Source organism: Schistocerca piceifrons, chromosome 4, assembly GCF_021461385.2.
Source record: "Schistocerca piceifrons isolate TAMUIC-IGC-003096 chromosome 4, iqSchPice1.1, whole genome shotgun sequence".
NCBI lineage: Eukaryota > Metazoa > Arthropoda > Insecta > Orthoptera > Acrididae > Schistocerca > Schistocerca piceifrons.
This window is the reverse complement of record NC_060141.1, coordinates 712,707,865-712,732,971: the sequence shown is the minus strand read 5'-3', so window position 1 is coordinate 712,732,971 and position 25,107 is coordinate 712,707,865. Positions and strand designations below refer to the sequence as shown.

General features: G+C 37.5%; 1 protein-coding gene across 1 annotated transcript in view; it reads left to right on the top strand.

Annotated features, from left to right (window-relative positions):
- LOC124796127 (protein scarlet-like) overlaps positions 1-25,107 on the top strand; it is a 98,239-nt gene that overhangs the window by 53,514 nt on the left and 19,618 nt on the right. The window contains exons 9-11 of the mRNA XM_047260218.1: positions 9,965-10,070; positions 14,312-14,533; positions 22,230-22,368. Of these exons, the coding sequence (XP_047116174.1) occupies positions 9,965-10,070; positions 14,312-14,533; positions 22,230-22,368 (467 nt within the window). The remainder of the gene's footprint in view (positions 1-9,964; positions 10,071-14,311; positions 14,534-22,229; positions 22,369-25,107) is intronic.

Sequence of the window (25,107 nt, the reverse complement as noted above, 5' to 3'; positions counted from 1 at the left end):
ATCACATTCTTTAATTAACTTTGTTGATATTTCATCATACCCACTAGATGTTTTTGATTTTAAAGATTTTATGATGGACATTATTTCTGTTGGGGTACTGAGGGTCAAATTCATATTATGGAAGTCACTTGAAATGTCTGGTCTGAGGTATTCCATAGCAGCATCTACCGAACCTGACAACCACATCCTTTCAGTAACAGTTATAAAATGTTTGTTAAAAAGTTCTGCAACACTATACACATCTGTCACCAATGTATCATTTACTCTTAATGCTATTTGTTCCTCTTCATGTCTGGTTCTACCGGTCTCCTCCTTCAGTATATCCCATGTTGTCTTTATTTTGTTATCTGATATGACTATCTTTTCCTTGTAATATATTTGCATTGACATCTGTATTACAGTCTTTAATATTTTGCAGTATTTCTTATAATGTGCTATAGCATCAACATTGCAAATTTTTCGGATTGACAGATACAGTTTTCTTTTTGTTTTACAAGATAGCCCTATTCCTCAAGTAATCCATGGCTTCTTTGTAGACTTTGCTCTAACCTTGGTAAGTTTTGGGGGAAAGCAGTGTTCGAATAAGGTAAACACTTTATAAGCAAAAGTGTTATATTTTTCATTCATGACATGAGCACTGTAAACATCAGTCCAGTGAATTTCTCTGAGGAGTGTCCTAAAATAATTAATTTTTGGCTTACTGATTACCCTCTTGAGCTCAGATTTAACAGATTTTATATCCCGTTCAGTGTTAACATTTAACAGAAGGAACTGGATGTCATGGTCTGAGAGGCCATTGACTATTGGTTTTGTAATATAATTTTGTTCATTGGACTTTTCTATAAAGATATTATCAATGGCTGTTTGTGAGCAAGTGGCTATCCTAGTGGGGAACTTTGCATTGGGAATTAAGTTGAATGATAGTTTTACTAACTCAAATGAGTTCTTATTGGGAGAGTCTTTAAGGAAATCTACATTGAAATCACCAGCAACCACTATTTCTTTGTTTTTGGTTGTTAAATGGGCCATTACAGCTTCAAGGTGGTTTACAAACAGATTACAGTTACCTGCAGGTGCTCGATATACACTTAATATTATGAAGGATTTTTTGTGAAATTATAATTCTGTTGCACAATCTTCCATATGCTGTTCTAGGCAAAATTTAGGAATCTCTATGTTCTTAAATTTATGACAGTTCCTGATGAATGTGGCAACTCCTCCTTTCTCCATATCTGATCTACAAAAGTGACATGCTAACCTAAACCCTGTAACACTTAAAAGTTCTATACCAGTGGTCACATGAAGTCCAGAGAGGCAGATTATGTCAGCTGGGTTTGAAGACTCTAATTCATCTATGCAGATAGTTAATTCATTAATTTTATTTCTCAGTCCTCGAATATACTGATGTAATAAAGATAGCTGACATTTCACATCGACTGAGTTAAAATTGGGTAGAGTTAAAATATCTGCTGACTGTTGAAAATTCTTAACCAATGGCTGTTTATGTTGATGTAATAAGCTGGAATTATGTTTTTTGATTTCTTTCTCAAACTGAAGGTTTGTCTCAGTTCTAACCTCTCTTAAAATTTGCTTTCTTTCTATCCTCCCTACCCTAAAAAGTCTTTCAGGGAGCACAAGCCCCTCTGGAGTGTATGGCATGCACTGTTTTATGAACCATAAATCCAAAAGTGTAGAAAGAGTCTATCTCAAAACATTGCTATCCCAAAGGCCAGGGTGGGGCTGTCGACATGTAACATCAGAAAGAGAGAACCATTATGTGGCTGTAAGGGCAGGACAGTACCATCTTGGTACTGCATGGCAACTGACATCAGACCTCGCAGCTTTAACTGGACTTGTTGTATCAAGCCAAAAAACATACAGAAGGCTTTGGTAGAGTGGCCTTCATTATTGCAGATCTACTGTACATGTATCTCTGATGCGACTTCACAGAAGGGAACATCTATAGTGGAGCCGTCAACAAGCCACCTGGACAGTCGAACAGTAGGCCAACATTCTTTCCATAGATGAGCCCGGATTTGGTCTGGACAGTGATTCTTGATGGATTTGCATCTGGAGGGAATGTGAAACATGATTTTGTGATACAACCATTATGAAAAGAGACTAATATGAAGCATGTTCACTAATGGCATTGGAAGGGATTATGTTGACCACTCAAACACTTCTTCATGAAATTGGCAAGGTTTAACTGCTGTCAGGTATCATGATGAGACCTTCAGACCTCATGTGTAGTTGTTGCAAGGTGCTGTGAGCCCAGACTTTGTGATGTTCGATGATAATGCTTGACCTCATAGAGCACGGGTGGTTGATGTTTTCCTCCATGCACCATGCGGCCTGCTCACTCTCTTGATTTGAATCCCATATAGCACATCTGGGATGCACTAGGGACATGGGTTTCATCATGTCAGCATCCACCATCCACTCTCCAAGACTTGTGAGCAGGACTGCGGGGAGAATGGGCATTATTGCCTCAACATGGGATTGGTGACATCAGTCACAGCATGCCCCATCATTTGCCAGGCCTGTATTGCTGCCAGTGGTGGTCACGCCTCATACTGAATGCATTAATTATTCTCAGAATGTGTAAATCTGTTAATTTTGAAAAAAATTAAGAACATTTTTGTCTACCATTATGCATGTAGCAGTTGTTTATGTTCGGTATTCTTTATATTGTTTCTACTTCACTGTCACTTGATTATATTGTTTTGTGCCAACATAAATGCAACCTTGCAAAACTTTGGTTTATTGCTTTAATTCTGGGCACCAGTGTATTTGTCGTGACCACCTGCATAGTGGGAAATCCTAAACTTTAGTAAGTATATTGGCTTAGGAAGGACACAAAAGCACCACTGTCCAAGAGTAGCTTTGGAGCATGTTTGCCAATGCACACATCTAAGCACATGTTCTTGTATACATTGTGAGAAACCTGTACTTCTGTAGACTGTCACTCATTGGGTCCACTTGTGCAGGCTGGGGCACATTTACCATGGAACTCCTAAAATACCTCTCTTGCAAATGTTCTCTTTTGCCACACACATTCCTTGATGGGGGCACATGCTGTGTGCATGGAAACAACATTTACAGATGGACAATGGAGGTGCTGTTGGCATGGCCCATCACCACTGTTATAGTTGTTTACAGCCATCTGGACTGCAAAGCAAATGAGGTCCCTGCTGGAGGTGGTGTAACATACCACATGATGGTGGCATCTTCTTCCAGTGTAAATGAACTCTGAGCTGAGTTGGCAGTTTTGTAGGCATGAACTATTTGCATTTCTTCTATCATAGAAGGATCTGATTTACTCAATACATTTTTCTCACTTCTGAGTGAAATACTATAATGCCCTTGATTACAAAGTATGCATTGTTGTGTCCCCACAAACATTTTAAATTTACAGACCCTACTTATTACATGTAGGTTGGCAGCCTAATCATCTTAAAGCTGATGGGGGCCCCATTTTCTTTGTCTTGTTCCTTCCAAAAAAAATTCTTCTAATAAAGAAAACAAAGTTCTACTAGGCTTGTTAAGGGCTCCACTTTCTGTATTAGGTGAAACAATTAGGGATATCTGGACAATAACACCGTATTTTGTCTTTCTGAGTTGGAAATTTGAAAAACCAAAACATATAACAGCAATCTTTGGCAGTAAGTGTCCCACCCTTCATGTTGTCCACTAAACGTTGGAAAAGCCATAGACATGGGCAAGGACATAGCCAGGATTTTGTCAAAAAGGGGGGAGGGGACGTCCAATTTGTTAAAGATGACCTTGCAAAGGCTCATTTTTCATTTATACTGAAAAAAATTGTTTATTTTTTTAATTTTATGTACATAATTTGCTTTTGGGAGGCCTTCATACAAATAGTACATGCTATAAAAAATTAAGCAAGAAAAGTTTTCCTTAAAAAAGTATAACACACTTATTCTCAACAGTATCCTGTTAATCTCCACTCCTTTCCTTTTCATGTCCATCTCCTCCTCCCCACCCTCTCTCTGTCCATCTCCCCCTCTTCCCTTCCTCTGTCCATCTCCTCCTCCAACTCTTCCTCCTCCCCCCCTCTCCCCCTCCTCCTCCTCCTCATCCTGTTCATCTCCCCCTCCCCATCACTGTGCCTGCCTTCCTTCTGCTGTCAGTGTCAATTTCCTCCTCTTCCCTTTCTCTGTCCATCTCCTTCGCTCCTTGCTCTCTGTCCATTTCCTCCTCCCCTGTCTCTGTCCATCTCCTCGTTCTCCCTTCTGTCTATATATGATACTGGATGTACCTGCAAAATTATATCACCATACAGCATGTAGGCACGTAGTTGAGGAGATACATCACAAACAATGAGCTGCCTGAGAATGAAACTGGAGAGCAAAATTCACTAGATGTACAGGTGAGATATGTGTGAAATATATTTGACATATGCCTATGTAAGAAAAACCACGGGTAAAATCCCCATCCTAAACACATGGATTAATTTCAATCAGATTTGGTACACATATTAGTTACAATCTGGAAAGAAATACTTACAGGTTCAACCACCAGCCTCCTATTCAAGTGAGTGTGACCACTTGGATAGAAAAGGGAGGACAAGGAGATAGACATACAGGGAGGGGTAAGGATGAGACAGATACAGACAGGAAGAGGAGGAGATGGACATAGGTAGTGGGAATTGACAGAGAGAGGGGAGAGGAAGAGATGGGAGAGAAGAGGAGTATGAGGGATTGACAAAGAGAGGGGGAGGAAGAGATTGACAAAGAGAGAAGGAGGAGGTGGACAGAAATGTAGGAACAAGTTGATGGAGAGAGAGGGAGGAAGAGATGAATAGAGTGAGGACTGGAAGATGTGGGCAGAGGAAGGGGATGGTGGAGATGGTCAGAGAAAGGGGAAGGGGGAGACAGACTAATAGAATATTAGAATAAATGCATACTCCAGCAACACCAGGTACTCATCTAGTTTATTTATACAAGGGTCGAATGAAAAGTAATGCCTCCAACTTTGTTAATTAGGTTTGTATGGGGATATTTTAATAAATCAAACACAGAAACAATCCTCAGAATGTGATATTTAATTACCAATATTCACTTTGCCACATAATCACCAGCCAAGTGGATACATTTCTGCCAATGAAGAACAAGTTTTCTGAAGCCGACACAGAAGAAGTCAACACTCTGTTTCCACAACCATAGTCTCACAGTTCTGTCATAATGGTGTACCCATATTTTGTCTCTTGTCACAATTGAATGGAGAAAGATGTTGCCTTCATTCTAGTAACACAAGAGGAATTCCTGGCAAATTTCAAGTTTGTGCACTTTCATTTCAGGAGTATTTCTGTATCTAGGGTACCTGTCATGCACAGATCTTCCAATAGCCAAGCAAAGTAATAATGTGACCCATGTGTTCTTTCTAAATACCAATTGTGCTTGAAATTTCTCTCTGAGTGATATGACAACCATCCTGAATCAATCTCTCAACATTTTGGTTGTGAAACTCCATGGTTGCTGTCACAGGTCACCCAACTCTTTGTTTGTCTTGCAGGTCAGATGGTCCCACCTCAACATCTTTAAACTTAATCACCCAGTGACACACAGTACTCACAGCAACACAATCAACATAAACTGCTTTCATTCTCTGATGAATCTCCTTTCAGGTGACACGTTCTGCTGTCAAGAATTCAATGACTGCGCATAGCTTTAATCGCATTGACTGACCATCTGTGCAGGGTACCATACTTTACGCTGTAACAACACAACCGTTCAATGCTAAGGCTTCTCGACAACTGGAGTGTAGAGAAGAGGCTACTGAACAAGGCAGTACCTGCTGCATACCAATTCTGCCAACTATTGAAGAGTTATGAAGATGGAGGCATTACTTTTCAGTCAACTCTCATAAAAAAAAACAGAATTCACAAATTCAATGAGCTGCATTTTTGGCATCTTAACATTGATTCATACACTGATTTCAACTAGACTTCTAACATATGTAAACTCATTAATGAGTTTGTATTTATCCATAATAATATGGTTATATAGTTTTTGATGCTAATAAACGCCTCTACAACATACAGCATACAGTGTCATTAATATGACATTTATTTACAAGTGCGTTAGTTGTGATGGTTGGACTGACTGGTGGTGGTGGTGGTGGTGGTGGTTAGTGTTTAACATCCCATCAACAACGAGGTCATTAGAGACAGAGTGCAAGCTTGGGTTAGGGAAGGATTGGGAAGGAAATCGGCCGTGCCCTTTCAAAGGAACCATCCCGGCATTTGCCTGAAACGATTTAGGGAAATCACGGAAAACCTAAATCAGGATGGCTGGAGACGGGATTGAACCGTCATCCTCCCGAATGCGAGTCCAGTGTGCTAACCACTGCGCCACCTCGCTCGGTTGGACTGACTGTTCCAAGGATATTATGAATAACAAATTTCACAGCAGAATACTGATCTTGTACTAAAATGTGAGGAATGGATCTCTTTGGTCATCTCGTGTTTGGTTATCTGATAATGGATGGATGCATGCATGTTTTAAGATTTAATTGTGGATGGAGCTCCTAGCTTCAGTTATTATTGTATTACAAGAGCATAAATAGATTTTGGCCTTAAAAGGGGGGCAGGGATGTAAGGTGCAGTCAGCTAGGATTAATTCAAGCAGCCCACAGAAAGAAATTTTGGAGAAATGATAGGACAATATAATGTGTTATAATCACATACCACTTCAGCTCTCCATAAACATATTTTCATAGTTACATATCAGAAATGGTTTTCATAATTTAGGACATCGGATGGAAATGATCATCTGGAAAAGGACCGACAAAATCCACAATATGGTTTCGAATGATCAATGAATCAAAGTGCACGATACAGCTGATGTACACACATACTGCAAGGTACAGTATTTTCAGTTTTGCACAAAAAATTGGATATGAAACAAATTTCAGCTAGATGGGTGCCACATTTGCTCTCAGATGACAGTAAACACAATTGTATAGTCAATGCCGAGGATGTTTTGTCACTTGTCCATTGAAATCCTGTTGGGTTTCTGATTTGACACATGATTGTGGATAAAAAATGGATTCAACCACAGTCCAGAGACTAAGAAACAATCAGAAAAGTAGGTTTTTAAAGGCAAAGGGGTTTGAAGAAGGCAAAGATGGTGAAATTGACATGAGGTAATGGGCACGGGTTTTTGGGATGTATGTGGAATCATCCATGTCAGTTACTTGAAAAAAGCACAGACAACAACTGAAGAGTATTGTGTATCATTATTGCACCACTGAGCAAAGAAATTGAGGAAAACTATCCTCATGTGAAAAAGAAGCAGATCATCTTCTATCATGACAATGTACATGAGCACACATACACAAATTTGATAATCAGACAGGGAATAAACTTCAAATTATTGCAACATTCACCGTATTCACTGTATTAGATCCATAGTGTGCTTTTTTTCTTTCCAAATTTGAGAAAAACACCTCTGCAGATGGATGGTTCACATTAAACAATGAGGTCATTGCCCAACAGATGCCTATTTTTCAGATGTTCTGAAATTCTACATTTTGGATGGCTTAAAAAAGATGGAGCTACACTTGGAATAATGTGTAGAGTAAAAAGAGGATTATATTTTTTAAAAAATCCCCAAAATAATCTGTTTTTCCGTCTTTTTCTAAGAAGTTACTGAACAACTTGCGTAACTACAGAAATGACACAACCATTGGGGACTCAACCCAGTTTATTCACAACAGGAAATACATACAACATGCCCCTTGTAAACAGTGCAAGCAATCTTAAGTCGGTATTGCAAATCAAAATTCAGTCCAAACTGTACCTATGGCAACAGAGTCCATAATATAAACATGTTAGCTAAACCAGTGGCACACTCACTGTATGCTCCCCCAATCATGTCATAGTTGACTTAGACTGGCACTGGTGCAGCTTGTACAATGGATTCTGGTGTGATCTCATCAGATTCTGCTCCTAATGACAAATCCCCTCTGGGTAGTGCTGCCACTGAAGTTGACAGTAATGTTGTGCCAGCTATTTTGTTTCCATAGTGACATTAGGTGGCACCACTCTAGGTTACATAATGGTAAGACAATGATTTTAAAGTGGAAAATATTTACAGGGCTGAATGTGGACTTCAGTCATAATTTATTGGTTATGAAATGTAGTTGAATTAAATCAGGCTATGATTGGGGAATTGTATTAGGAAATGAGACATCAAAAGCAGCAGATGATTTTTGATATTTCGGCAGCAAAATAAATAATGGTAATTAAAAATAGAGACAATATGAAATAAATAGAGACAATATAAAATGCAAACTGATAGTAGCAACAAAACAATTTCTGAAATGAGGAATCTGTTGCCATTTAATTGAAATTCAAGTGTTAGGAAGTCTATTCTGAAAGTATTTGTCTGGATAGCCTTGAATGGAAGTGAAACATGGATGAAGCTTTTGAAATGTGGTGCTACAGAAGAATTCCAAAGATATTATGGATGGGTCAAATAACTAATGGAAGCTGCTGAATTGAATTGAGGAAAAAAGTAGTTTATGGTACAACTTGACTAAAAGAAGGACTCGATTGATAACACACTTCCTGAGGAATCAAGGAACAGTCATTTTTTTATGATGACAAGTAAAAATTGTAGAAGAGGATGTAGGCATGAATACAGTAAGCAGGTTCAAATGCGTATAGATTGCAGGAGTTATTCAGACATGAAGAGGCTTGCACAGGATATACTAACATGGATGGCTCCTTCAAATCAGTTTTACAACTGAAGATTACAACAAGAATGGTTTTTCCCATTATTGAAAAATATTTCTTATAACTGAACTTCTTTATTTGTAGTCTTTGATCACAATATTCACGTGGTCACTGTTGCTCAAAATGTTGGTGTTAGTAAATATGTTATAATATTAGAGTAGTTGCTCATTCTTGGTTGCACTGATTTAATTGATTCCATACCAGCACAGGGAAAACAGTGAACAAAGTTTACAAAAGTTTATTGACCAAAGAATCAAATGTCTGCTTGAACAATAATAACAAAATCATAATTACAGTGTCTCACAGGTATGAAGACTTGACAGTATGATGATTCCAGAGTCTGACAAAGTAACACAATTAGGATCTTCATAGACAAATATACTTGTATGGAAAATGTTCTGTCTGAATAAGCTGTTCTGAATAACACCAGCATATGAGCAGAAAAGTCTATCCTGAATACAGCCTGACTGTGCCAAAGGAACATTGATGAAGGCCGAATACAGTGGTGGCGGTCCCTACAATGGGCTTCAAGAGTGTCCTAAGATGATGGGGTGAATAGCACCCACTCGGAGGTTAGGAGGTTCTCTCAAAGCTGGATGCAATGACTTGTGTAGCTCTGGCACCGACCTTTATAGTGACCAGTGGTGGAATACTCATGGTACTATTTTCTGGTCCTGTGTGTGGCAAATGTGAATAGGTACCTTGGGATTTGAGGTCTCTGTTAGCACTAGTACCACTGCCTGGTGTCCATCTGTTACTGCGGCAGGGTGAGTTTGTGATGCTGAGGCATACAAGGGTCATGTAGGGTGTACACACATCTGAGCTACCAGAATGGTTGCCAATCGCTTTTGCGAAGATTGACAGTATAGCTCATATATTAGTGTTTTTATTGGAAACAGTAATGCTTTATGTTCCAAATCTTTCATAAAATTAATACTGAGGTCAGCACAGAACATATTTTGCTAAGCACACCAAACAGGTAACATGATAGAGTTTAGTTATTTCAAGAAACAACTGAAAATCTCCCATTAGGTATCCCTAATTCTTGAAAGTATACGAACAGATTCCTTCACTGTGCATCATATAATTTTAATGTAATGAACTAACTTTATGTTACCATATAAACTCTTTGATATTCCAGGCATCTAAATTATATTATTTTAGTTTATTTTGAACTGTTTATGGATGAAATCATTTTGTTTGTAGATCCCACTGTAATTGGCTGTCTCAGTTTTACTGGTTGATATGGCGCTCAATGAAAGATTCCAGGAGATCATATTTTGGACATGCTCTCCAAATTATTATGTTCTTGGTTAGTGTCAGCATGTTATTATGATTATTTTAAGTGGCTGCTACATTTTATAATCTTTTGTTTTCCTGTCAAGCTGTATAATATCATAGAATTCCTATCAATTGTCAGTTCCTTCCACAAATGTTTCCCTCTTTTTCTACTTTTTTAAAAGTATTCCCATCCCACCATAAACGTCCTGATTATTCAGTGAAACATTATATATTTCCTTTCTTCTCTAAATGTCCATCTTCTATCTAAAAAGGAAATTACAGTTTGTGCCTTATGATTATTTTAGAAACAGTACTCAAGATGTTTTCTATAGTGAGAAATTTTTGCAGTATTGTATTGTATGAATTTCTGAAGGAAACAAAGTACTAAGAAAAAAAAGAAAGAAAAAGCAGTTCATAAATTTATAAATAATGGAATATCTTTACAGCTGACATCTGCTTGTAGAACCTTTTATTGTCCATAAAAAAAAACATTAGCACATGTCTGTGGAGCACCACAGATAAATTTAAGTGATACTAAAACTGGATGCAGAATGCATGCCTGCTGTCAATATAGACTGCAAGATTTCATTTTTCAGGAGACAATGCTCACATGTTAATAGTCTTTTCATAAAGCTCTAGGTGCCCCCTCAATCATTATAAATGGCAAACACAACAGAGAACTCTGCTAGCCATTTGGATTTGGATTTGGTAGTCATATTCTTCCTGCATTTGTGGATGGTTTATTTTGCAAGTATCACAGTTTAATGAACTACAGTAACCTCTGCGAGGTATAACATAACAAAGTTACATGTCTCAGGGAATAAGGAACTTGAGTTATCCAAAATGATTGTGAAGACAGAACAAACCACTATTAGGTTAAAAAAAGAAGGAAAAAGCCTACTTTAGTCTTTTAGTGTTTCAACCGCAAATTGTGTGGAAAAAATAACATTTGGTTTATAAGAGGCCAGCTTAGTGTGGCAACAGTGCCAAAGCTCACCACTTACTAGGTATCACATGCACAACTCCACCTACATATGTGAAACGCTCCAACAGTCACATAGTATGGAGCCATGACTTCCCCATATAAATGGAAGTGCAGGAGTTCAAATTCAATAATGTAGCGCTGTATAATGAAGTGGAGAAAGTAATCAGTTCAAAAGCTGCCACCTCAGTTCATTTCACTTGTCAACAGCTAAGAAGACTGTGTAATCACTATACAGGGATAGAAAAGTAGTTCAAGAACAAATAGATGGTTCGTCTGAGGTAGTTGGAAGACCACTGCTCCCAAACCAGTAGCCACCAGATCAACTGTTGCAAGGTCTAACAACACAAAAAAAATATCTGTCTGCACCAAAGCAATAAAAACTGCAAACATCAAGCCACCAGTGTGACTATGTATTTAACACCAGCAGCATAAGAAAGACTGACACACAAATTTGTGGAAACAAAGAAAAGGGAGATCTCAGTATGTCCAGTTATGTTTCACTAGCACTGTCAGACAAATCTGAAGAGAACCCATCTGTTGAAGCAAAAGACTACAGAGTCTGTCAAGGGAATTGAGCACCGCACCGCCTCTAAGTCAACTGCTACATGCCTACAATCTCAAGTGCAATGTAAGGCAACAGATCTAGTAAAACCTCACCAATAAATGCAGTAGTAGTTGCAAGATTTATATAGATGACCTGGGACTCATAGCACATGTAAAGGTCTCATCTCCAAGACACAGATACATCTGTGCTTAGAGAAACAGATGGCCTCAGTTGGGAGAGAACCGCATATGGTACAGCCATATTTGTCAACAACAAATACTATGCCTAAACTTGAGTTATAATGTATTTTCCAGTCATTCAGAGTGAGAATGGTCCATATAAAAGTGGATTTCTCCTGGGAAGACAACAGGAGGCAGATATTCACATTGATGTAAACATTAGAAAAAAGAATTCGGTTTGAGACTGGCAACAGCATTGAAACTGTATATGATAATGTGAGTAGAGAAAGATTTTACTAAGAGATAAGAGAAATGGTAACTCCTGACAAACTGATGAGATTGTTGTAGGTGGCATTGAGCAATATAAGAAAAATGGTAAGTATTTGTAGTAACTTGTTTGAGTCATCGGATATTCACAGTGAAGTATGCTAACACTAGCTCTAGAATATGTGATATGTAAAATTAAGCTGCTGAGCAAGGGGTGATCATCCACAGATCAGTGCAAACATTGGCCTATGTTCCCAGAAAGTATTTGCTTTCTGTAATGGTGTTTGCACTGGTTTGAAACTCCCTGGCATATTAAAATTGTGTGCTGAATTGGGACTTGTACCTATGACCTTTGAATTTGCAGGCAGGTGCTCAGCCAACTGGCCAATTATTGCCCTTTAGGGTCTCCCAAACATTTACACCATACAACTTTACTTTTTTTACCTACCCTCATCGCTCTTCTTTAACCAGTTGCCTATCAAAATTCCCAGAAGCTTTTCTGCTTACCTTTCTCAAAGTGTTCCTACAATGTCATCAGGAGAACTTCTATGAAGTATGGAAGGTAGGAGAGAGGTACTGATGAAAGTAAAGCTGGGTGTGCAGGTCATGAGCTGTGCTTGGGCAGCTCAGCCAGTAGAGCACTTAGCTGCAAAAGATGAAGGTCCCAGGTTCACATCCCATTCTGCCACACAGCTTTGATCAGCCAAGAAGTTTAATTGTCCTCCATTACTGACATAAATACAATCAAAAGAGCTCAAAGGCAATGGAGGAATTATTCGTTACATGGGATTGACTATCAGTGAATATAAGATCAAAAACTTGGTTTGTGACAGGATTCACATAGGGAAGATGTTGATTTCAGTAACCATAACTAGGGGGTGAATTTGAGAAAATTGAGCTATTTAAATACTTAGGAGTTACTATCAACCACAGCAATGATAAATAAGTTGAACTACTAGTGATAGCCAATGGAACTTATTTTGCCCCAACAAAATCACTTTCTCAAGGCTTCTATGTCACACCTCTGAATTAATCATGTAGAAAAACATTTATAAGATCAATGCTCCCATCTGAACAAGAATCTTGGCCACTAACCATAAGGCATATCAATATTTTGAACAGCTTTGAGAAGACATACTCCACCAAATAAAAGCTTCTGCTGTGAAGAAGGACGTTGGATATGATTGTATGACAATGAATTTTACACCAGCTATTGTGACTGACATATTAGCATAATAATAAAGTTCTCTGCCCAAACTCTTTGCCTTTACAAATGTCTGCTTGTGTCTGTATATGTGTGGATGGATATGTGTGTGTGTGTGTGTGTTCGAGTGTATACCTGTCCTTTTTTCCCCCTAAGGTAAGTCTTTCCGCTCCCGGGATTGGAATGACTCCTTACCCTCTCCCTTAAAACCCACATCCTTTCGTCTTTTCCTCTCCTTCCCTCTTTCCTGATGAAGCAACGATTTGTTGCGAAAGCTTGAATTTTGTGTGTGTGTTTGTGTTTATTTGTGTGTCTATCGACCTGCCAGCGCTTTTGTTTGGTAAGTGTCATCATCTTTGTTTTTAGATATATAATAATAAAGTTAGTAAGACTGAGATTGGTAGTGCATGCAGTTTTGTGGAGTAATAAAGAGTCACTATAGCATAGCTGTGCACTTAACATCATCAGAACTAATGTGAACTATGGTGAACTGATTCTGTAAGTGAGCAAACCACTGCATGGAAAAGCAGCAGCATCTTTGCAGCAATCATGTTAACTATTACATCCACGGTAGTAATGCCTGAGCTTGGCAGAGCATCCCTCATGGTGAACAACGATGATGGATAATTGAACATGACAGTTATTGTTACAGAAACTACATGACATTATTTCTGCTGCTGGTCTCATGCTTAGTGCCTTAACAAATAACTGTAAGCAGTGAAGTTGTCACATATTAATGTGTAGGTGCTCATTTCACTTATGTGACCCAGGTCACCAAAAATTGTGTTCCTAAGGGTAACTTTACTAGACACAGTGTTTGCTGATTACAAATAGAGCACATGTACTAAACTGGAAAGAGTGTATAGCTGTTTTCACTTTATTTTGAAGAGAAAAATTGTAACAATAAAATCTGGAGAACAGAAATGAAGATAATAGTCTCACATTTTTCTGAGTATTTCATTATTTGCCAAGCAATGACCGAACAAAACTATTAATGATCTCATATATATTGAACATTTAAAATAGTGTTTTGGGTTAATGGTTTGAGTGCACAGTTTTATATAACTGCATGATTCAATATGATCTGTTTCAGACTACCACAACAGTTGTAGCCACTTTCTACCAGGGTGTCAGTCCAGAAACTCAGGAGGGAATGCAAGACTTCAGGGGGCTGCTGTATCTTCTTTCTAGTGAAATGTTCTTCTATAGTGCATACAGTGTGCTCTACACTTTCCCATATGAAATTCCTATATTTCTAAGAGAAAGCAACTTATACTCCTCATCAGCATACTACATTTCCAAGGTCATAGCAGCGGTGAGTAGTTTGTTAACTTCTAGTTGTTACAATGTGTGCTAAGTTTGTGAGAAGTGTAACAGCAGTGCATTCTGATTCAGCTTATACACGTAAAACACATACTAAATATAGACTGCAAATTGGAAGAATGGAGTAATATTCATTCATTACCAGGATTAGTCATGTTAAAATGTAACACCCCTTTTATTTCATGAGCAGCCCCAGGTAATGGAATGAGGTTTTTGGCAAATTATAGTATGCTAAGTGGCATGTACTTTGGTGTGTGATAAAGCATCTTAACTTTTGTATCAATCAAGGAGGAGCTTACGGGTGCTCATTGCAGAGATTGTCAGTGATGTATCAATTGAGAAATTGAAGCAAGTATTATTTTTTAAAATGGAATGACATATGTTTTTTTAACAACACTCAAAAGTGCTTGGAAAGATGATTCCAATGATGTAAGGCTTGTTAATTTTGAGGTTGAAACTCTTCACAAAAGAATCCCACAAATCTACTAAAATTGGAAAGCGATGTGGCCAGAGTCAGCTACTGTGACGTAAACATCACCAAGCAGAGCTCTCATGCAAAGATCTGTCACTATATGCAGTAAGACAGGCCTACACTACTAAGATAAAACCTCATTTCCTATATGATGTAGATACAGGATCAGCTATGATTTTTGTATATGAAACTATGGCATATGCTAGCTTCTGGTGCACCAGATGGGACTTAGGAAAACTATTTCAAATGTGTGTACATTTCCAGGTTTTTGTGTAAACAACTACAGCTTCATCAGGAAATTTTCCATTTAAACCATCTCATTACTGCTGACTTGTCCAAGCCAAAGCAGAAACATTGGTATTCATACTTCACAATGATTGACAACCCTATTCAAGGGAGAAAGGAAACTACACTGTATTATCTTCCTTAGATTTGGAATGATAATAATAACTGTATCAGACCTGTCAGTGCATGGAGACACCTGAGTGCTACTTAAAGTAAATAACCTGCTGTCAGACCAATGTGTCTATAAATGTGTCAGAAAAATGTGTTACAAAATTGTCATACACTTAAACAGCTTATTCAGAATGACTGCCAACTTGTCACCCACAAAATAAATACTTCTCTTAAGTAGGTGCTCAGATTGTTTTTATTAACTGCAAGGCACATTTTTAGTCACTGTTTGAGAGATAGATGAACAGATGAAAGTACACTAGATGATATGCCATTGCATACTGTGGTGATTCAGTAGCACATATCATCTGGCATAGTTTGGGCTTTAAGATAAACTCATTCTTTCAGTGCTCCCCATAGAAAGAAATCAAGAGGAGTTAAATCAAGAGATCTGGCCAGCCAATGTAGTCCAGCACTCCATCCTATTCAATTTTCAGGAAACTTCTCATTCAGTGTTTTTGTTGCAACATAGGAAGAGTGATCTGCGCAGTGGTCATGTTACAACCACATACCATTTTGCTTACCCAGTTGTACCTCTTCTAGAAGAACAGACAGAATGTTATAAGAATGTGAATGCATGTTTTTCCATTTAACAAAGTAAGGTCATGCAGTGGAATTTACTATTGTACCTTGTTAAAGTAATTTTTTTTTTATTAATGTACCGTATTTAAAAAGAAATTTTGTGCTAAATTGTTAATCAACATCATGTATGAGCATAATGTTTAGTTCATCTCTGTTTTTTTTTTATTTTATTTTATTTATTTATTTTTTTTTTTTTTTTTGAGTCACAACACTCGCACCTTTACCCCCTGGTCAAGTGACTTCTTGTGTAAACAGAGCCTCCAGATTCAGAAATAAATCTAAGTATTTGAAAACCAAACTCACCACTTTTTGCCAGCATCTGATATATATTGAGAATAAATGAGTTTTTTTCTCAACAAAATACAATAGATTATGGGTCCCAGTTACGTATGTAAAAACGTGTGCAAAAAGTGACAGATACATTTTTTTAATGCATATTTGAGAGTGTGTTTTTGGTTTTAGAGTTGAAATGGATCTGGTGAATAGTGAAACAGATTGGCCAATGTGGAAGAGAAAAATACAAGATTTAATTGACTATCATGAAGGAGCTTTAGATGTGATTGATGGCAAGTTACTAAAACCTGAACCACTGTCTGAAGGTGCTAATGATGCAGCAATAAAGGATCCTAAAGCCAAATCACATTTTTATTGTAAAGCGAACAGTTATGCCAAGTCGATGATTACATGTGCAGTTACAGACACTGTGTATCAGAAGATCATGGACAAAGAAACGGCTCTTGAAGCATGGAAGGCATTGAAGCAGAATTTCAAAGCATCATCAAAGGACCAGGTTCAAGATTTGTTCAGATTTCTTTGCATTTAATTGGACTCGGTGGGGAAGACATCTCCACACACATAGTGAAGTTAACAAGTCTGTGGAATGAACTGAACAACAATGATACTGGTATGTAAAATTTTACATATTCTACCTGTAAGCTTTGATTCCATTAAATTAAGTTGAATGTTATTAACAAAAGATGATAAGAAAACATTGATGAATTAAAGGAACAGTTGTGCATGTTTGAGAGAAATTTCACAGAGAGTAGTGATAAAATTGAACAAGAGGCATCAGTAGTCAAATCAGGCATACAAAACAAAATAAAAACTAACAAATTCAAAGTTAAAGGAAAATGTAACTATTGCAAAGAACCGGGCCACTGGATCAAATATTGTAAGAAGTGGATTTTTGATGGAAGACCAGCTAAAAATACAACTGTGCAGAAAAACATGGACAAAACTGTAGTAATGAATGGTAGCATTGTTTACTATTTGTGGCAAGGCTTGTTCATTAAAAGTGGATGGGTACAATTGGTGGATTGACAATGGTGCAATGAAACATATGACAAATAGTCTTGATTACTTTGTCAGCTTTGAAGCACTCAACAATCCCTGCTGTATAAAGGCCACTAGACAGGAGTCTCTAGAAGCAACAGGAAGAGGATCAATTCAGATTCTGTCAACAGTTGGCAGCAGCTGTGAAGAGTTGACCCTGACTGATGTCTGGTATTTACCAAAAATTTCCAAAAACTTTATTTCTGTTTTAGGTGCCCAAGATTGTAGCAAATACAGTATATGTGAATGTATGCTTTCCTGGTGTATACAGCTGGCGAAGAGTTCTCAGGCTTCCAGCCAGGTGGCTGTGTCTTCAAAGTGCAGTTTGAAGACACCGCCACCTGGCTGGAAGCCCGAGAACTCTTCGCCAAATACAGTATGTTTCAGTCAAGTACTACATATTGCTCTTTGACAATTGGTGGCAGAGTGAGACCATGTGGAAATCATAAAGTTGGTTGCACTTTATACAAAACAGAAATTAAGCCCTTAGTGCCAGAAAGGGTGCAACTGTGAATCTTTCAGTGGAAGATAGATTTGATGTACTTCAACAGTCTTGTGAGAGATGGGGTCATCAAGACAAACATCATGTTAAAACAAAACTCAAAAAGGAATTTAACATTGATGTTAAGGAAGGGGCAGAGATTTGTGAACCATGCAAATGTGGGAAAGCGCATCGTCTACCATTTGGAACTACAGAAAAGTCAACAAGGCCTGCTGAGTTGATATCAGCTGATCTGTGTGGACCTTTTCATGAGTCATTCCAGAAGAAATGTTACCTTGTTTTGTTCAAAGACCATTTCACCAAGTTTTGCTATGGTTCTTTTGCCGCAGAAAAATCAGAGTGGAGTAAAATTCTCAAAGATTTTCTCTGGCGCACAAAGGCATTGGGGTACTCTGTTAAAGAGATGCTGAGTGACAATGGCAAGGAGTTTGATAATAAAGAGGTTAGATCCATCTTAAGTTCAAATGGTATAACACAGTGATTGACTGCTCCCTATACTCATGAGCAAAATGGTATTTGTGAGTGGGGTAGGACAGTTGTTGAGATGGCCAGGACACTTAAGTATTCAAAACCAGATGTCACTTATCCAGAGCAGATATGGGCTGAATTGGTTAACACAGCAATTTACACCTTGACCAGGACAGGGAAGTCATCTGTGGAAGGTGTCAGTCCTTAGGAGTTGTGGGAATGGAAAAAGGCCTCTAACTAAACATCTTAGGGTTACTGGCTCAACATATTATGCACACATTCCAAGTGAAAATTGAAGGAAACTGGACAAGAAAGCTGTGAAAGGATATCAAATTGATTATGATGGTGATGAACGCTTCAGGATTTGGATAAAAGAAAGTAATTCCATTGTGCTGACCAGAGATGTACAATTTGAAGAAAAACTGGGTTGGTGAACTGAACAAATTACACTACCATTTCAAGTTGTTGAAAAGCCCATTGCAGGTCCAGAGTATATTAAAAATCAATCAGAGAGTGAAGAAAATACACACTCAGAAGATAGTATGGAGCATGAAACTAGTTCAGACAAAGACTCTGATGATGACATTCTGGAAACTTGCAAAGAGGAAATAGGAGTAAGTTAAGAGATCATTCATCATTAAAGAGACCTTAATAATTATGCAATGATAACAGAAGATTTCTTTGTCACAACTGAGGTTCTTGAAACCTACAAGGGTACACTTAGACATGAAGACAGCATCAAATGTAAAGAAGCAATGGACAAAGAAATGGAATCTCTGATCAAAAATGAAACACAGGAGGTTGAAGACTTACCTAAAGGTGCCAAGGCAATACTATGTAAGTGAATGTTTTGATTTAAACCAAATGAAGACGGTCAGATCAAAAAATTTAAGGCTTGATTGGTTGCCAAGGGTTTCAGTCAATGAGAAGGTGTAGATTAAGAGTCAAACTTTTAGTCCAGTTGCAAAAATGACAACAATTTGGTCTAATCTGAGTGTTGCTGCCACTCAAAGAATGTATCTCAGACAGTTTGATGTGTCAACAGCCTTCCTGTATGGAAAACTTAAGCAAACCATTTATATGGCACAACCAATAGCTTATGAAGATGGTACCAACAGAGTTTGCAGATTGAAGAAAACGCTGTATGGTTTAAAACAAGCACCAAGATGCTGGAACTTGCAAAAGGAGTTCAAGATCACAATGGCACCTGCAAACTATTATTTAGGTTTGAAAATTGGACATGACAAGGATGGCTGTATCAAGATTCACCAGAAGGCTTATGCACAACGAATTTGAAAATGTTTCAACTTTTCAGAGTGTAAAGTAGTTTCTACCACAGTGTTGAAAGTTACAGATGTTTCACAGTCAGGGAAAGATGACATGGTAGAACAGTCTTTTCCATATAGAGAAGCAGTTGGAGCATTAATGTATATGATGCTTGGCACAAGACCAGACCTAGCCTTCAGCGTAAGTGCTCTGTCAAGATCTCTCAATAATACCACTGAAGATGACATATTAAGAGTAAAGAGGGTTTTTTGTTATGTATCAGGAATGACTGAATATGGAATCACATACAAACCAAGAGGAAAGAGCACAACTGTGGAATGCTCCAGTGATGCAGATTTTGGAGGCTTCTCAAAAGCAGGCAGATCAATATCTGGAGTAGTCATCAACTATGCAGGAGGGGCGACATCATGGCTAAGTCAGCGACAAACCATGCTAGCAACATCTACAACTGAAGCTGAACTATTTGCCACAAATGAAGCTGCTGAGGAGATTATTTGGTTAACTCATCTATTCAGAGAAACAACAAGACTATCTGAAATTCTGGTTCTCCAAATTGACAATAAAGCAATAGTGAAGTTGGCAGAGAATCCAGAATTTCATCGCCGAACCAAACATATAGCCATCAAGGACAAGTCCTATATCATTTCGATGATGTACTATAAGGACGCTAATAAATTGAATTGAATTGAATTGGATTGGATTTCTTTATTCATGAAAAACTTTATGAAGGAAGAATTTGAGTTCATCAAATTCCATCTGAAGAGCAGGTAGCGAACATCATGACCAAAGCTCTAATCTTCATAAGATATTGTGTAATCAAATGGGATTTTTGTAAAACTCAGTTTTGTTTTGTTTTGTGGGTTTTCCTGTTTGTTGATTTCAATTTAACAAGGTAAAGTGTTAAAGTAAATTCTTTTCATTAATGTATTTAAAAAGAAGTTTTGTGTTAAATTATTAATCAACATCATATATGAGCAAAATGTTTTGTTTATCTCTGTTTTTTTTTATTTTTTATTTTGAGTTCCAACTCTCGCTCATTTACTCTTTGGTGTTTTTAGAAGCTCCTTGGTCAATTAAGTTCTTGTGTAAACAGTACTTCCAGATTCAGAAATAAATCTAAGTATTTGAGAACTAAACTTACTGCTTTTTGCCAGCACCTGATCTCTATTGAGAAGAAATAAGTTTCTTTTCTCAACAAAATGCGATATACCTTATGAAGCCAGGGTGCATTTTCAGCTGCCCAGTAGTGCACATTATGTAAATTTACATTACCATGGTTCATAAAAGTTCCTTTGTTGGTATAGAGCACACTTTGGACAACATACTGACATCTCTTGAGTGCAGCAGAGCAAACCAACAAAACTATACACAACTTTTGAAATCATGTCCACCAAGTGCATTATTTAGTGACAGATGATATGGGTGGAATTTACGTTGATGCAAGATTCAAGTGACACTCCTCTGGTTGATCCCACATACCTTGGCAATATGTGCTGCCATTCACCATGTAAAAGTAGAATGTCTAACTTCTTATCATTGGTGTACATGTCTGCATGCAAAGTGTGTTGAAACAGAAATGACCTGCTGTTAGATGACAGTCCCTCCTGCTTCTACAGTGCAGCAAATAAACAGTCAAAAGGTTTGATAGGACAGCCTTGCCTGTGGTGAACATCTTTACAATGCAGTTGCTGATTCCCCTGGCTTCCTTTTCAGTTTCAACCTTATTATTACCAAGCATTGTATCACTGTGCTCATCTTTTCAAATGTTTTCAGATGCCATTAACAATATATCATTCTATTTAAAAAAAGATCATACTTGCTTCAATATCTCAAGTGAGACAAGAGTTAAGACACTTTCTCACATACCAAAGAAACATGATCCCTAGCATACTATAACATTTTTGGAAACCTCATTTCGATATCTGGAGCTGTTCATAAAATGAAAGGGGTGTTATGGCTTATGTGAGTCACCCTCTATGTTTTACGTAGGTTCAGTTAAGAAGAAAGACTTTCAGGGATCATAAATGAGGCAAAGTATATAGTAAGAGAGCTGTAAGAAACAAAGATTGTAGACAGTATTAATAGTTGATGATTGTGGAACTGCTTCATTCTAGTTTTACTGGCATAGACTATAAAAACATAAATAAATTAGTAGGGAAGATCCTCAGTTGTTTATCTTTACAGTCCACTTAATATTTACATTAATACACTAATAACTGTCAAGAAATAATAAGAATTCCTCCTATTTTGCCCACAGTGTTTCGCTACCTGGATAGCTCAAAATTGGTTTTTTAAATAAATGTTGGTCATGTCTAAGTTAAGAGATCCTATTCCTATTATACTGCAGCACATATAATGCCAGTTTTAGTTGTTATAAAGGCAAACATTTTAATAAAGCATTTGAAATATATGTCACTGCACTGCAAATTATGCCTATTGTATCATATGGCATCCTATAGGGTACCAAACTATAAAAGTTCCATTAAATATTGTAAAGCTTTTGAGTAAATATCATATTTAGTGTAAGACAAAATAATTTTACTTGGAAAAGGTTGAAACAGAAAATAAATGGGGACGTGTGTCCTATTTCAGATGCCAAGGACTGTAATTGAAACAGCAGTATTTTTTGGATTTATTTTCATACTCGCTGACTTCCCAGTAGGAGGACTGGTTGGATATTTCATGCTATTGGGTCCACTGTTGTTGATATCCATTGGTGCACTAGCCTATGGTAAGGACTTCCACCATTCTAATGACACACTACACACAGCAATTACTGTACTTAGCAAGTGCTTTGTGTATTATGACTGAATATAGATGAAAATTCTTTTAATCTGAAACTGTGAGTTGGTACAGAAAATAAGAATCTCAGTTGGAGGAAGGATTTTAAAACATCTATGAAAAATAAATAAATAAATAAAATAAAAATAAAAATAGAAATAAACCTTTCAGCTTCAGTGTAAGCTACCCATCAAAGAAGTGGATGGCTGTTGGCATGAAACTCTTATCACTGAACATCCTCTGAGTCATACTTCAGTTTTATTACACTTTCCATGAAATATGATCCTGTAATTAAATGGAATTATATTTCCATAGGTCTTCTTTTTTAAAAAAAATGCTAAGAAAAGCACTGTCAGCAGTTTGGGCAAGACACTGGGTAGTATTTATAACTGATTTTAAAAAATGTTTCAGTTGTATAGTCTTCAATATCAGATTTTTAAAAACAGGTTCTATAAATAATAGTTTTACACAATCTCTTTCAGTAAATCATCAGCAATGAAAAAGAACAGATTGTCAGGTTCAAATGGTTCAAATGGCTCTGAGCACTGTGGGGCTTAACATCTTAGGTCATAAGTCCCATAGAACTTAGAACTACTTAAACCTAACTAACCTAAGGACATCACACACACCCATGCCCGAGGCAGGATTCGAACCTGAGACCGTAGCAGTCCCGCAGTTCCGGACTGCAGCGCCAGAACCGCACGGCCACCGCGGCCGGCACAGATTGTCAGGCTTCTACTTCATAAAGCTTAGGAGAGTTGGCTGGGGACTAAAATTAGTTAATATTTTCGGACAGAACTGCACAGAACAACTTGCAGGAGCACAATAAACACATAGCTGCTCACTGTGTTCAGTGGTAGTAATGAAGGAAGAGAAGGAGTAGCAGAGTATTGTACTGAAATCTACAGCTGCACTACAATCTCCAAAAGAAAAATATTTTATTAAAAACAGTTACTGGCTCCAAATACCAGTCTCAAAGCCATCATATTCATTATATTGGTACTGCCTGTTGGAAGACATTATGTCTTACTTAATGAAGACGCAAATTTTGAAATTTGTCTCAAAGATATAAAATATCTTTCTAGTTATCACCTCAATTAAAAGATGTGGCAACTATAACATAAACTTGGGCAGTTAAGACATCTGTCATCTTATGGGAGTATGTAAACAGGTGTAGGATACATGTGGAGAACAGAATGTCTTAGTAATAAAAATGTCCCTCCTCCTACATCTCAGAACTAAACATTTCAAAGCTACAGATGTTTCTGCGCTGAGGGATAATAGCTTGCAAAGAAAGGATGACCTCAGTGGAGAGAGAGCTAAATGTTGAGTGGCTACATCTGTAATGGTGCTTAACATCTGTAACTCTTCCTCTCAACACTCATATACAAGAAACATCTGTTACAGTGCAAATGCTTTACTATAGTAACAAAGTGTTCATGTTACATGTAGCCAAATGAGACTCTTAAAAAATCTTGTGACATGGCTCCCTTAACTATTTGCAAGGACTGTAATGCAAACATTGTGCTATGAGTCTTTTCTCTAATCTTTCTGTTGTCACATTGAGTTAAGATTGAACACAGTGTGGGACAGCGGGTGGAAAAATTTTATTTTTATTGTATTGTTGTTCTCAACACAGGCTCTCTAACTACAATGTTGGCATTGGGATTCATAGAAAATGCAGTTTACTGTAACAATTTTCACTATATTCTGAAAATGATAAAGCAAAAAGTTTCAAATAAATATTTAACCAAGCAATGCCACTATCAGTTATTGTACTATCAGAGCTGTTCAGAGTCTATTGCGCGGATCCTGTTATCCCTAGATAATGAAACTGTTCAATAACCATTATCGATGTAAATGTTCAAAGTGAATGCTCACCAAAATTTGATGTTAACACTCATCAAACACCACACTAGTAATGATAGAAGGTCTGTCCTGTGGCGACATGTGAAAATACGACACACGCAAACTGAGAATAAATCACTGGAGTCATTCCACAATTAACACTTTACCCCAATGTGAACTCATTGTTACGTGCATACCGAGTTACATAATATGGCATCCAAGGCTGTTCCTTGCAACTGCACAAACGTGACACAGTTTCTGACACGGAGTGCGTACTGATACAAATCTAGAAGAGAACTGGGGCCTGACTCTAGCTCGCAGTGCTTTTATTTATATAGCCGCGGTGCTGACCGTCGAAGGCGCAGCTGACAAAATTTGCCTTCCTAACTAGCCGCTCATGCTAGTAAAGCACCACTCCAAGTTACTAAATAATTAATTGCTTCATTCACTGAAGGCCAATGAAGCTCTCAATTTAATTGTGCTATCAGCACACAGGTAAGTATCTGTAATAAAATTGTGATGTGATGAGGTTAAATACTTTTGGCAAGATAATTATTTTAGTTGCACTGCATGCAATAGATGAGCTCTAAACTTGCCCTTTGGAGAGACGCTACAGCTATGGTTTTATAGCTACCTTTCGGAAACTTCTCACATCTTTGTTATTATAGCTTATCTCCATTCTACCTAAATCTAAACATCCTAACTTTATCTAATCACTTTCTTAATCTATCTTGCTTCGATACTCTTAGGAGACAAAAACAGAAAATCATGAATTTCAACCAAAATATTACTTTGTGAGATCCTGCATGCTGTTTCCATTAAATTACAATGAAAAAGGAAT